Raw genomic sequence first — 14,810 nt, 5'->3', positions numbered from 1 at the left:
TTTCTGCCGGCTACGAGTATTTCTACCGCTATACGGAATTTAACTTCTCTGATAAACTGCACCCAGTGTTGTTTGACTTTCTGGCATCAGTTGCACAATCACGAATTACATCCGAAAGAGGTCTAAAATCTTAAAACTGATTTTAAGTTTTTAGATAAGTTATAGAAACAAAATTGGCTTAGACTGGTCTTAAATGTGAGCCTATTCTGTGTAATCAGCCTCGAAGCCGTTATATGTAAAATATGAATTTTAATTGAAAATTGTTTTCTATTTTTAGAGTATTTCCCGTCAACTGTCTCCATTTTACCGCGAGTTAAAGTTGAAATCAATCCAGATTTAGAGGATCCGCGACCCCAGCGACGGTTGTTAGGGCTCGACGTCGAGGATGATTCGATTGTTGTGGATATCTCGGCCGTTAATCTTCACGCCGTCGTGGTAACCGTCGATTTCGAAAAACCGCCGCAAAGTCGCGTCGATGAAACCGCTAAGATAGCGGTATCGCCGTGGAAACCTCGTTCGAAACCGATAAATTACGCGGAGCCGCCAGCCTCGCCGAGTCCTCATCGGTTTTATCGAAATCTCGAATCAATGTTGCGAAAAGTTGCGCAGGATTTCAACGCGAAGAAATCAGAGATTTTAACGCCGCTCGTTCACAATGGACAAAATAATAACAGTCTGAAAAAGAACAATAATTTTGAGGAGACGACTTCGATTCATGAATCGAAACTAACGGAATCCGAGAGAAAATCCGATTCAGATCAGGATAAATGCGCTGAAACCGGTGAACGACTTAAAAAAGCTTCCACTGCCATCAATTTACCGTCAGATTCAGAACAATCGACTAAATATGCATCAGATGAGAACTGTTTACAAATGGATCGGAACCCGGGAACGGAGAAACTTGTCGATAAAAACGCTTCAACTATCGTCGATTTACTACGAAATTCAGCAAAATCTATCGGTAAGATTACTGAACAACTCGACGAGGATTTACCGACAGTTACTGATAATAATACCGAGCAAGTCGCAGCAACAATCGACGGTTTGATACCAAATACGGAGAGTTCGAACGATAAACAGAAAGAACTGTCTCCGATATCGCGCTCTATGAAACTTTTCAAAGACGAAATCGCTGAAATCGAAAAAGAGAACGAAGTCTTGTACGGCGACGGGACGCAGTCCCCGAAAGATCGCACCGTCGTTTCGAAGGCCGCTCCGCTGAAGAAGTTGAATTTTGCGAAACTGTTTAATCCCGATGATGGAAACCAAGTCGATGAAACTTGTCGAGCGGTCAACGAGAAATTCGATGATAATGTTCAGAATATCGTCCAAACATCCTCGAAATACATCCCGAAACTGACGAAATTAGTTACGACATCTTCACTGATTTCCTCACGCAGCGCGGAAGAGAACGATCCGATTATGAAAGCTTTTAAAGATGAAATTATGAAAACTAAAGCCGCTGTCCATCAAATAGTGTCCGACACTAAAAACAGTAATAATCCGGATGATGCTGTGGGTCGGGCTGATAGTGTCGATAGCGCTGTTATTAATTCGGAGGTCTCGTACATCGGACGTAGCTCGAAATCTCCGTTTAAAAAACTTCTCAGTCAAGAAGCGTTAAATTTCAAAAACCTTCTCGATAACGTCATGCAACCGTTGAGTGTAGATACAAATACAGCGATGTCTAAAACTCAACAGGATCTGTATTCTCCGAGCGCTCCGACAATCTCTCCGGAAAAACACGTCAAATCTAGTCATCACAAACTGAAGTTATCGTTAGACGGAGCTGGTGAGGTCGGCGTGGTGCGTCGAGTTCAGTCTCCAGACGACAGCTTCGAAACGTCCTGGGATCTCCTAGATCGAGATTACGACAACAAGGTCAAGGTCAAACTAGTCGCGACGAATGATGATCGCGTTAGAACTGAAAACAATGAGGAACTGGTCGCTAATAGCGACGTGACGGTTACTGAAGAAGAGGAAACTACATTGACTGAAAATGATGAAAATGTTGAAGAGAAGGTCGATGATTCTTTAACGGAAATAGCTGAAAATTGTAACTTGTCGCAGCTGGAAGCAGCCGAGAAAGAGTTGAAAAACCAGCTGGCGCAAATCGAATCCGTAAATGATGAAACTACCGAAAACGATGATGAGGATGAAAAGGTTAAGACAAAGTCGGATGAAATTCCGATTGTGTTTAAGCGTAAACGTAAACGTTGCGGAGTTCATCGATGCAGTAAAAGTGTCCTGTTGAAGGCTCTTCGTCAAAGTAGAAAGAAGAACACGAAGAATAAAGATACTAATAAACCCGAAACTGAACGACATTCGAAAACAGTTTCCATCGCGACGGAATCGATGAATGAATTAGAAAACTCGCTGATTGAAGTTTGTAAAGGTCTGAATGAGGAGGAGGTCAGTGTAGAGGGAGAAGCGTCTGATTCTGACACGAATAGCGGTCGACATTTCCCGGCGATATCCGCCATTTCGCAGACAATTCTAGACGAACGCCTCGAGACGAAAACTCGACAAATACTGCAAGAATTCATCGTCGACGACGACAACGAGCGTAAAATCGACGAGCGAGCGATGATTTCCGAGATCATCCGGAATCAGGAGAGAATCGATGAGGCGACCGAACGATACGTGAAAACAGCTGCGGAGAACGAGCAGACGATCGAAGACGAGGTCGATGTCGTCGATCGCGAACACGCGGCGATGATGGCTGAAATCGTTAGCAATAAACAGAAAATTGAATCCGCCAAACGCAAGTTTCTACAAAGTTATACGAGCAGCGCGAACAATTTCTCATCCGTGCAGCAGAATTCAGCGTCTTCGGACGACGCGCTAAATTCTGGTCAGAACATTCAAATGAATAATCAGTTTGGTCGCGGTATTTGTGGCGCCGGTCGCGGTATTTGTGGCGCCGGTGGTATTAATCCGTCTGCTGAGAGTTCGCTAGCAGCTCCTCACCAGCGAGGAGTACCTCCCGTGTCGAGGATGGCAATGATGCACAATCCGTGGTTACACTCGGCTGTTTCCAATATACAACAGATCAACGCAAACGCAGCGAACACCAACAACAATGAACCGGTTACTAGGATACCCGGTTTAAACGACGAGGGCGAAACCAATAGTAATATGCAATTCTGGAATAAACTGAGGAAGACGATTCCCGGGTTGGACATGTCACCGATTAAAGTCGTACGCAATAAATCCGGCGGAGTCGCGTTCAGTAAGGAGGACCCAGGTGAAGGAGGAGGAGATGGAGGAGAGAAGAAAGTGATGACTAAAAAGATATCGGCGGCGGCGACGGCGACGACGAATCGATTCAGTTTGTCGGCGGAGGTGATGAAAAATGCGGAGAAAATGAAACAAGAGAAGAAAAAACGGGAACTGATCGAGAAAATGAAAGAGTTGAATCTTCCGGAACAAGCCGTGCTGGTCATCTCTAAACTAGTCGATGAAGTTTCAGATGATGATGAGGATGATGATGATGATGATGAAACTAACGAAGAGGCGGAAGAGGAAATGTTACCAAAGTCGCAGACATCGACACCGACTGGACGTAGGAACGTTCCGGTTAAAGCTGTAATACCTCGGGTTAAAACTACCGAATCAACGGAGCAGCAGCAGCAGCAGCAGCAGCAGCAGCAGCAGCTGCAAGTAGAAACCGACCTCGCCGACAAAGAGTTAAATAATCTCAACGAATTGATCTCAAAACGAAAGTGTAAACGACATCGCAAAAACAAACGTAGAAAGAGCAGAGCAGAACGGAAACTGATGAAAAAAGCAAAACTTCACGAAAGCGAAGATATTCGTAGAACTCCTGAGATCAGTTCTCCACCTCGACATCATTCATCGGGTAGAGATTCCAGAAGTCCATCGTCGGTATCCGTGAAATCACTATCACCGCTGCAGCGTTCTTCGAGATATCGCAATCGTTACAGATCGGCTTCAAGTCGTAGTTACTCTAGGAGTCCGTGTAATAGCAGACGCCATCGGTCGATATCTCGAGATCGGTCTAGCAGACGCTCGATATCTCGAGATCGGTCTAGCAGACGCTCGATATCTCGAGATCGGTCTAGCAGACTTTCAAGGTCTCGAGATAGATATGACAGACATTCTAAATCTCGAGATGGTTATGGCAGAAATTCGATATCTCGCTCATACAGTCGATCGCGGAGTCATTCTCGCAGTCGGACTTTGCGACGATCCAGAAGTCGGTCTCCCAAAAGACGCATCCAGAAGCGAAGTCCGAGACCGCTACCGATCCAGACTGAATCCGCTCGGAAGGCTAGTCAGTGGTCGGCTCTGGTAGCGGATATAACAAACCCTTCTCATCCGTCGACTACCCCAACCACGGCACCGTCCTCAATTCAGTGGCCGGCATCCGCCAAAACATCTTCGTCATATTTCAACAATACATTTACGAATATATACGACCCTGTTATGGGAGACAGCCGACAATTCACGGTTACAGAAACCTCTCAGAGATCGGCTTATGTTAGCGCGAGTAGCGCCACCTGTGGGGGTGCAGGCGATGATGTGAGGAATGTAATCAGAACTACCACAACCCGTACTGGATTCCACGATCACGAGATTCATCCTCTGGGAGTTGATATCGTTCCCGCTCCGATACTCCGACGTATGTCTTCAATACCACAGATAACAAGTATTTCTACGCAGGTAAGTACCTCATTAAATCCTCTTTCTCTCCCGATACCCAAAATGATTTAACAAATCAATCGGAAAATGTTTGCCGCGAGCAAGTAAATTCTGTTAACTGTAAACCGCTGTGTCAGGAGTACCTGTCAGCTCAGCTGAACATCAACTACAGCCCGTGGGCAGAGGAATATCAACTGCAGCCCGTGGGCACCCAGACCTCAACCGTTATTGAACCAGCAGCAGACATAACAACTTAAACTGAAAATGAACGAATAAGAAGACAATCTCCAGTGTGTCATGTGAAATTACAGGATGGTTTGAATGAAAAAAAGGCTGCGTTGACCACTGCGTCGACCAGTACGTCGACCAGTGCATCGACTTGTACTTGGAAGGAAGAATTCGATAACAAGAAAAAAGAATCACAATCGCGTAATCAACAACAACAAAGCCCAAAGAAAAGTATACGCTTAGTGTTGAAGAGAGCGGACAAAGGTGCTTCATTCATTCAAACTCAAATATAATCTCGCTGCTTCGTGTGTTAGTATTCATTATTCCACCTTTCTATGACACCGGGTCTACCCATCACTCGCCTACTGCAAAACAACAAAATCACCTCGTTTTTATTTTTTTGCTTCTGAACTTTGAAATAATGAATTTCCGTATGACATCATCAAACTGCCCACTAGTGATGATAATACGGGGTTACCTAGTTACTATTGTGATGATGTAATCGGTGAATTTTATGGAAGCAATCATTTTCCATAAGGGTCTCGCACAGTGTGCTGTTATATATAATGTTATTTAGTTCATAGATGATGACGTATTGTAGATTTTTTACCGATAGCAAAATTTGTTTATAAATTTCGTTCATGTGTTAGATTTGCTTTTGATCAATAGGTTTTTGCACGTGTTTCGCACGATTATATCATTATTACTATTATTATTATTATTATTATTATTATTATTATCATCATTATTATTATTAAGGCTTTATTTAATACTTGAATGAATGGCGCATGAAATATTTGCACGGATAAATAGGTTTTATTGCCATGATGTTAGTAAATCCCCTGATAATCTTTTGTTGTCGTAAAGTCTCCAACTATGGTTAGCGAACAATCTATGACATCACGTGCATGACCTTCATTATGCCTTCGATCCTTGGTGTAATTTGCATGAATATATTGTAAATCCGAAACCCTCCTGGTTTTCAAACCCTTGACAATTTTTACGATATAATTTTAAGATGTGAAGATCATTTTCATTGTGTAGATTTGATTTAATTCATGATTTCGGTTTCTGTATGTTGAATGCTGTGTTGAATTGTTCCGCATCATGAGTTCTTGTGTGTGAACAATAGAATTGCTATCTGGGAAACTTAAAGAGGCTAAAAATGATTGTTTTTATAAAGCAAGAGGTGGTCAATGACCGGTCATAGAAAGGTTGTTTGTATGTATAATGCACCATATATGTACAGAACTCTTTAATACTAGTTCATTTCACTCTCAATGTGTACGGGTATAATTATTCTCACTTCTGACCTCTGATTGGCCGTACTATGTGGAAGGCTAGCTCTGATTGGCCGTACTATGGGAAGAGCTAGCTCTGATCGGCCGTACTATGGGAAGAGCTAGCTCTGATTGGCCGTACTATGGGAAGAGCTAGCTCTGATTGGCCGTACTATGGGGAGAGCTAGCTCTGATTGGCCGTACTATGGGGAGAGCTAACTCTGATTGGTTGTGATGTTTTGAATACAGAGTTCTGATTGGCAGAGTGAAATGGACTGTAATTTGCACGGAATTCGGTAAATGTTTTTTTGCTTGCTTAAAATGTCTGTCATTTGTTAATATAAACACATGTGTCTGTTGTTGTGTCTAATCTGCAAACTATCCTGAGTCTTATAGACTATGCAGGATCTTCACGGTGGCAAAGGAGTTCAGGTATTTTAAGTCGTTATTTTAAAAAATCTGTTCCAATAGTTAAATTTATGGTACCAGTGTAAATATCGGATTTTTGGTCGAAGGTTTTCTGTGTTTTTCGGTTTCTCAATGAAGAAGATACCTGATAATGATAACAGTTTCTCGGGAGATATATCAGGATTAGAAATTGTTTTCAATTCTATAGTCCATAGTGTGTGTGTGTGTGTGTGTGTGTGCGTGTGTGTGTGTGTGTGTGCGTGTGTGTGTGTGTGTGTGTGTGTGCTTAGAAGTAAAATAACTGCTTTGAGATGATTTGTTATTAATATATTTCTGTGCCTGTCTTGTTATTCGTTCTATTGCGTCACCGTATTTTATCATGTCATTATTTCACTCATTTTTTCTCTACCTCAGTTTATTCTATGCCTTAACGGATTAAATCTGTAACTCTGAAATCTGTTCGTTATGTAGAATTACTCAGTTCCACGGTTGTGAGTTAAAGTTAACTTTCAGTTAGAATTAGTTCTGAATCAAATCTCAACTCACAACTGGAACTGGCTCCACATGTAGCTCCACCATTGCTTTGCTCTGTAGTTTAAGCCTGATTTTTTCAATGGTTCGAAGCTTCTCTATGTTATTCACCATTTTTACAAGTCGTTATTTTCACATTTTCTGTAATGATTTTGATAAGTTAATGAGTTTAGTTAATTTTAGGGTTGGGTCGGTCACCTGGTCAGTCAGTCGGCCAGTCAATCGGATGTTAATTTTCTGCCCGAAAAAATGAATCTCTTCTGTTTATGTGATTTTTTTAGAGCGTCGCCCCACAGCTGCAATTATACCAACCACTCTACAACCAAGAGCACCAGCAGCATCAACAGCACCAGCATCAGCAGCAGCAGCAGCAGCCGTTTCTAAATCCGTGGCAACAACAACAGCATCAGTACGGTGCTCTGCAACATCTTCAACAGGCAACTCATCATCAGTATCACGGTCTGCAACTTCAAAACTACCAAACCTTTCAACCACAGCAGCAGCAAATGCAGTTGTTACGACGACCAGTAGACAACAGTTATTTGCATATGTATTTACCGGGGGTCAGACGGACGGACCTCTGAAATCATCGGTCCAGGTAAATTCATTCATTCATTCACCTCCCGTTTTACTGCTGATATGGATTCATGGCTGCACCATTGAATTAGTTGCTTCGTTATTTTATGCAACTGCAGTGTAACCTCTTTATTACAAATCTTATGGGCAAAAGTGTCTAAACAGGATTTGTATTATCCAAATCTGGATTGATATAAATATTTTATAGCCGGGACATGCTGGAAATCATCCTAATTTTAAACAGGTTTTGTGTTAAACAGAATCATATTAATGAGGTTCAATTTTCTACTGAAGTGAAATGCAATTCGTCATTCATAATCAAAATCGATGATGTCATAGGGGAATATCATGGCGGAGATTTTGGTATCGATTCTATCTCGGATATATTTTCGTTACAGGAATATTTAAAGAAACAAGGCGTAAAAACATTTGACCCGTATAATGTAAATATAATATCACCGACTAAAGCTGACAGTCACATACACGTATTCATACACAACAGTCAACTGAAGCATCTTCATCAGATTCCGAACAGTTTGAAATTAAGACAGAAATCAGACGTGAAATTCTACAGTTTTAACGACGTGATTGATTTAAAGAATCACACTTATACACCGATGTTCGTCAGAGGAGGACTAGTTATTCCTGATGATGATATTCTCATGAAATGTAGCCCATGTAAGTTTTAACTAACACTCGCCTCAATGTTCTCCCCTTCTTCAATCTGCTTCATATTATCTATTTTCTCTATTTTTAGCCGTTCTGGAGCAGATTCTGAAATTCATGAAATCACAACAAAGCGCCGGTCACCCGTGGATTATGAAGATTCATTCTCAGATTGTTTGTAAACTAGCAGTGGCGAAGTAAGTATCAATTTCATCTCTGATTTTAATTTGCGAGTTTTTTGCTTTCGTACGAAACCAGAACGAATTAAGGAATCATTTTACTGAAACTTCTATCAAATCTTGTACTAAAAATGTTCTCATTTGTCTTTATTTAGGGTAAGTACCACATTTTAGATGAAAAATAAGGGTTATTTACCGTATTCCAAATTATTGTTGATTTCGTTAAAATGGTTGAGAAGTTTGCGAGATTCTGATTTGAGGCGCAACCTCCCGAAATGAACTATTCCTGATTTACCTGCGGTGATTGTTGAAATTTGATTATTATCTGGTGTTTTTGCAAAGAAGAAATGATTAATTTCCACCTTGTAAAATAAAAGGTGACCTGTTGATCCTATTTGAACCTATTTAATCCCATTTCGACCCTGTTTTAATGGACCTACCCTTTATGATATGTGATTGTGATTTGTTAACTTGTTTCGGGTTAGTGGTCTATTTGAAGTGCGTTTTGAAGCAGAGTGAAGGCTCTTCTCCCAGGAATATTTACTAATGTCAGGGCCCAGTTTCACAAAAAGGATTAACGCCTAAATCGATTTAAGATAAACTGAATTAATGAAGAAATTACATCGATTTAAGAGTTAAAACTTTGTGTGAAACTGGGCCCTGGTGGATGATGGTTCCATTTTGTGTCCTGAAAAGGAAAAAAATCTGTCCCTCTGAATTGTCGAGATCCTCTAAAGAATAGGGGGTGTTGATGTCATGTTAGCCTGAAAAATACTGAATTTTCTGTTGGTTTGAATTCTTACTGATGGCAAAAAAATGCATCAATAATCCATCAGTTTTTTGTAAGTGATTTCTGGGCCCAGTTTCACGTGTAAGCCAAAAACGGTTCAGTTTGAATTGTTGCCCTCATTGTAAACATGAAGTAACCAAAAATTTGAGTTAAACTTTTTGGTGAAACTGAACCCTGATTACTTTAATTTCGGATTTCACGAGATTTTTTAGAACTCATGTAATTATGTTTGTAGGGATCAACGATCGTCTGGTAAAGTTCAATCAGACGTAAATCGAATGTTATCGATGTTAACGGAGTATCGATCGTCGGGAGTCGTCGAATTACTGCCGAAACACGACTGCGACATTCATCCGAAACCTGTACAGGAATATCTACCATGCGTCCTACAACAACAAACTAAACACGCGAAAATATTCAGACATATCATCGTTTTATCCGGTGAGTTTAACCAGTTAACCATTTTAACCAGTTTAACCAGTTCATTCCTAGATAATACCCGTACCAGATAGCGTTTAACTTATTTTTGATGTTGCATGTATGTGGTGACACCTATACAGCTGGATAAGAACTATAACGAAGGCAGACAGTCGTCTGCTACTGAACCCTACCACAATAGTGTGCTGTACTGTATTAATACACCTTTACAGGACAAATACAGCCCAATGAAATATCAGTTGCAATGGTAGATAATAGAAATGTGGGTCTCTGTTGACAGTGAACAGATAGTGTTAATCCTCTGTAACTTATAGCGACCTCATTTATACGTAATGTCTCGTATTTGCGACTTCATAAACCTATGAATCTGACATCTGTCCTGATTACTAGGAGTAAGATGGCTTTAAGGTTTGAATGGACCATTTCTCATCGGTCAGTCAAACACCTGAGCATCGAGTCAACTCGGTTTCACAATACTTGTTTAACGCTGTCTTCATTCTTTATAGTTTATTTTTGGGCCCAGAGGCAAAACCTGAACTCTTTCAGGAACCTCATGAATCAATAAGTAATGTTTTGAATTATTCTCGTTTCCTTTTTTTAAGGCGCGTCTAAGAAAAAATCGATTCAAGTCGTTGTTGAGAATCTCGGAATCGAGATTCTTGATCCGATTCAATTCTTGCAGAAATTCGCTCATGAATCTATAGCGAAAACAACGTTAACGACGAATTCAAGTTTAACCACTTTCGAATCAGGTACGAATTCCTCTTGTCTACATAAAGGTCGGGGAATAGTTGGGGAATTTTGTAAAAAAAAAAGGTTTAACTCAGGGAAATTATTTGAGATTGCTAAATCATGTGTAAAGTCAAACAGTTCCCGTCTATGTGTTGGATATTTGACTGCTTTAATTGATAGATCAAAACAACATGTCAGGGAATAGTCAGAAATCAAAGTGGGCGAACTGACAAATCAAGCACTAATATTAATGTTTGTTTATGTTCTATGATTTGTAGATTATGGTATGCACGGTCGTGAATTGTTCGAAGACGCCGCCCCCAGTCAGGCCTCCGCCAGTTTACCTTGTGAATATCTCTTAAGAGATTAGACTTATTACTTTAATCGGCAAAAATGTTTTTAAACACAGAACCCAGTTCCACTGTAGTGATTTATTGAGTCTTAGATTTAAACTGTCAACTGTGGAACAGTTTATCATGTCATAGATGTTAAGTTGATGAGTTGAGCTACTCGGCCAACCAGACCCCAGTTCTACGGTTGAAAGTTTAAATTTGATCCCTAGAGCTGAACTGATTGAAATAATTTCAACTTTCGTTGAGTTGTTTCTCATGATTGGGTGGATCTGGGTGGAGAACTGAGGAACTGGATGCAGAACTGTGGACCTTAGTCCTGAACTGGATCTGGGTAAAAGCATTTATTTCAAACTTACAGCAGTCATAATTCTGTATTCTTTACTATTAAGTATTTTATTAGACGTAAATTATTAGTAAAAAAAAGTATGAATAATAGAATATTTGAACGATTGATCCATTAATTAATTCTTAGTAATAAACAATGAATAAAACATCTGTTAGATATAAACGACATTATTTAGTTGATAGAGAGACTTAATCGATATGTTTGATTTCTAGTTTCTGGCACTGTCCTAATGTCTGCAGCACTGTCCAGCACTGTCCTAGTGTCTGCAGCACTGTCCAGCGCTGTCCTAGTGTCTGCTGCACTGTCCTAGTGTCTGCAGCACTGTCCAGCGCTGTCCTAGTGTCTGCAGCACTGTCCAGCGCTGTCCTAGTGTCTGCTGCACTGTCCTAGTGTCTGCTGCACTGTCCAGCGCTGTCCTAGTGTCTGCAGCACTGTCCAGCGCTGTCCTAGTGTCTGCTGCACTGTCCTAGTGTCTGCAGCACTGTCCAGCAGTCTACAAAATCTAGAAATCATTATTTCGGTGCTTTGCTACTTTTAACTGTTATTCAGTATAAGTTGTTAATGATGACTTCTTTCTTAATGAGTCAGTATAGATTTCAATTCAGTAAAATTATGATTAGTCACTAAAGATGATCTCTTTCTTAACGAGTCAGTAAAGATTTCAATTCAGTAAAATTATGATTAAGTCCAGACAGTAAGAATTTAGAATATGATTTAGAATATGAATTGATGTGGGCGGCTGTGGAAGAACTGAATCTCTATAGTAGATCTGACTTGTGCTTACTACACTTACTTCACTGTTGTTAGTATAAATGTCTATTTAATGTTAGGTTCAGGATTTTATCTTCTTTATGTTCAGTCATATATATATATATATCTCATATATATATATATAAGACGTCTTATATAGGAATCTTGGGTTGTAGGAATTTCAGATGATTGTTCAACCGCTCTTAAAGTACATATCTGAGTGGAATTGCTATTCGACTGCCCATGCTTGTCTCTGATCTACAGTAGACTGTGGGCTTGTCTCTGATCTACAGTAGACTGTGCACTTGTCTCTGATCTACGATCTCGGTCTCTGATCTACAGAAGACTGTGCACTTGTCTCTGATCTACAGTAGACTGTGGGCTTGTCTCTGATCTACAGTAGACTGTGGGCTTGTCTCTGATCTACGGTAGACTGTGGGCTTGTCTCTGATCTACAGTAGACTGTGCACTTGTCTCTGATCTACAGAAGACTGTGCACTTGTCTCTGATCTACAGTAGACTGTGGGCTTGTCTCTGATCTACAGTAGACTGTGGGCATGTCTCTGATCTACAGTGGACTGCCCATGCTTGTCTCTGATCTACAGTAGACTGTGGGCTTGTCTCTGATCTACAGTGGACTGTGGGCATGTCTCTGATCTACAGTAGACTGTGGGCATGTCTCTGATCTACAGTAGACTGTGGGCTTGCCTCTGATCTACAGTAGACTGTGGGCTTGCCTCTGATCTACAGTAGACTGTGGGCTTGCCTCTGATCTACAGTAGACTGTGGGCTTGTCTCTGATCTACAGTAGACTGTGGGCATGTCTCTTATCTACAGTAGACTGTGGGCTTGTCTCTGATCTACAGTAGACTGTGGGCTTGCCTCTGATCTACAGTAGACTGTGGGCTTGCCTCTGATCTACAGTAGACTGTGGGCTTGTCTCTGATCTACAGTAGACTGTGGGCTTGTCTCTGATCTACAGTAGACTGTGGGCATGTCTCTGATCTACAGTAGACTGTGGGCTTGTCTCTGATCTACAGTAGACTGTGGGTTTGTCTCTGATCTACAGTAGACTGTGGGCTTGTCTCTGATCTACAGTAGACTGTGGGTTTGTCTCTGATCTACAGTAGACTGTGGGCTTGCCTCTGATCGCTGTAGAATTGGCATTTGTAATATTGTAATGATTTTGTGTAATAATTTGAAGCTTCGTTCCAAGCAGTTCTCTCAACTGTATGTACTTTAAGAACAGTTTTTGTGACTGAGGGTCGAATGCTGTATTTGTGGACATAGATTTAATTGGTGCTTTTTGTTAAGAGATGTATTTTTGTAAGTTGTAACGTCACTGCACTCTCTGCTACCGTCGTTCATCGGGTTCATGTTTAGTGTTATTTGCTTTCATTCGTTTATTTAATTGTTTACTTACTTTGTAGATATTTAATAATTTTCTAAACTGTTCGAACACTGGACGCGGACTATTGAAACTTCATTCTAGCTATAGGCAAGATTTTCTCTTGACAGAATTTTGTCAAATTTTTTTTAGTCATTTGTATTTCCATTCAATATACCTAAGTTAGTTGTGAATTATGTAAGTCATTTACATCATAATGATGATAGTCACAACTCTTACGACTTAAGTTATATCGACTTTTAATTTAGGTAAAAATAATTCTGTCATTTGATAGTATTTTGTTGGAAATAATCACATACTGTTATAAACAATGGCAAAAATGTTATTTCAATATTGATTTATTCACTGGAAAAACCACTTATCGTGGAACATTGTTAACAGTTATTGACTGTTAACATCTGGACCGAGTTCTAACTTGAACCCCTTTGACCTGTTTTATGGAAACAAGTTTTTAAGAGTAACCTCTGTCAGTCTGTGAGCCACAGTTGAACAACTTCAAATACATGTGCAACTGCAGAACTGGATTCACGGTCTGTAGTTTTTATGACGCGTCTGAGAAGAATGAATCCGTAATTTTGCGCCCCAATCTATTGAAATATCAGTCGATGAAGTTTAAAAGTTTGATGATATTGTCGCTTACAAATTTGCAAAAATGATCAAATTTATTGAAGCGTCCAAAAATACGTTACTTATAGCATCATGGTCAATGTATGTGTGCTTTAGTAAAATAGATATAGCATTAACTATTGAATGATGATTTGTCGATCTATAAATAGAAGTTCGGGGAATTCCCGAATTCGAATCCAGATAATCGGGAACATTTTTTTCTGGATTGTAACGAATAATAAAACACATATCACAAACATGTTGTATTAAACCAAATGAAAAAAAAGGTTTTTTGGAATTAATTGAAATCTGATGTAAATAGTTTTTTTTATGGAAAGAAAAATATAGTATTGATAAACTGTACCGCATAATGAATTGTCTTTGTTGTTTTTTTTTTGTTTGGAAGTTCAGAATTTCTGTGCAGGGAGTGGGGGGAGGGGGTTGAAAAGTATTGTTGCGTACAAGGGGAGGGGGTTGAAAAGTAGGATGTTTTTCGCGTATGTACGAATTGACCTATCCCAAATTGCTCCAACTCTTGGGCGATCCTAAGTGACGATCAGCATTTCCAAAATCTTTAACTTACACTAGTGACCTCGGGTTAGGTCCCCCATCTACCTTCGGAGTCGACCGGAATTCATCTAGAAATGTCACGAATTGATCCGCTAGATTGGCTAGATACATAGGCTAATAAAACGTGGTCGATGTATTGAATGCAACCAGGGTCTGAGTGAGTTTCACCGGGCGTCGGGCTTGCGAGGGTTTGATTGACTCCCAAACCTGCCCGCCCAAGAAATCTTGGGCGGTGTAATAGACCGATAAGGGTCTGCGGCCACGATTTGGTTTTGGGTGAGCTT

General features: G+C 40.4%; 1 protein-coding gene across 1 annotated transcript in view; it reads left to right on the top strand.

Moving 5' to 3' along the window:
• LOC141901116 (uncharacterized) overlaps window positions 1–14,318 on the top strand; it is a 35,531-nt gene extending 21,213 nt beyond the window's left edge. The window contains exons 20-28 of the mRNA XM_074788203.1: window positions 278–3,862; window positions 3,948–4,297; window positions 4,977–5,157; window positions 7,394–7,710; window positions 8,087–8,366; window positions 8,446–8,551; window positions 9,559–9,764; window positions 10,364–10,513; window positions 10,772–14,318. Of these exons, the coding sequence (XP_074644304.1) occupies window positions 278–3,862; window positions 3,948–4,297; window positions 4,977–5,157; window positions 7,394–7,710; window positions 8,087–8,366; window positions 8,446–8,551; window positions 9,559–9,764; window positions 10,364–10,513; window positions 10,772–10,863 (5,267 nt within the window). The 3' untranslated portion in view covers window positions 10,864–14,318. The remainder of the gene's footprint in view (window positions 1–277; window positions 3,863–3,947; window positions 4,298–4,976; window positions 5,158–7,393; window positions 7,711–8,086; window positions 8,367–8,445; window positions 8,552–9,558; window positions 9,765–10,363; window positions 10,514–10,771) is intronic.
• The last annotated feature ends 492 nt before the right edge of the window (window positions 14,319–14,810 follow it).

The sequence above is a fragment of the Tubulanus polymorphus genome, chromosome 3, assembly GCF_964204645.1.
Source record: "Tubulanus polymorphus chromosome 3, tnTubPoly1.2, whole genome shotgun sequence".
In the NCBI taxonomy this organism is placed as follows: Eukaryota; Metazoa; Nemertea; class Palaeonemertea; order Tubulaniformes; family Tubulanidae; genus Tubulanus; species Tubulanus polymorphus.
The sequence above is the reverse complement of the archived record's forward strand: the minus strand, read 5'-3'. Positions and strand labels throughout refer to the sequence as shown.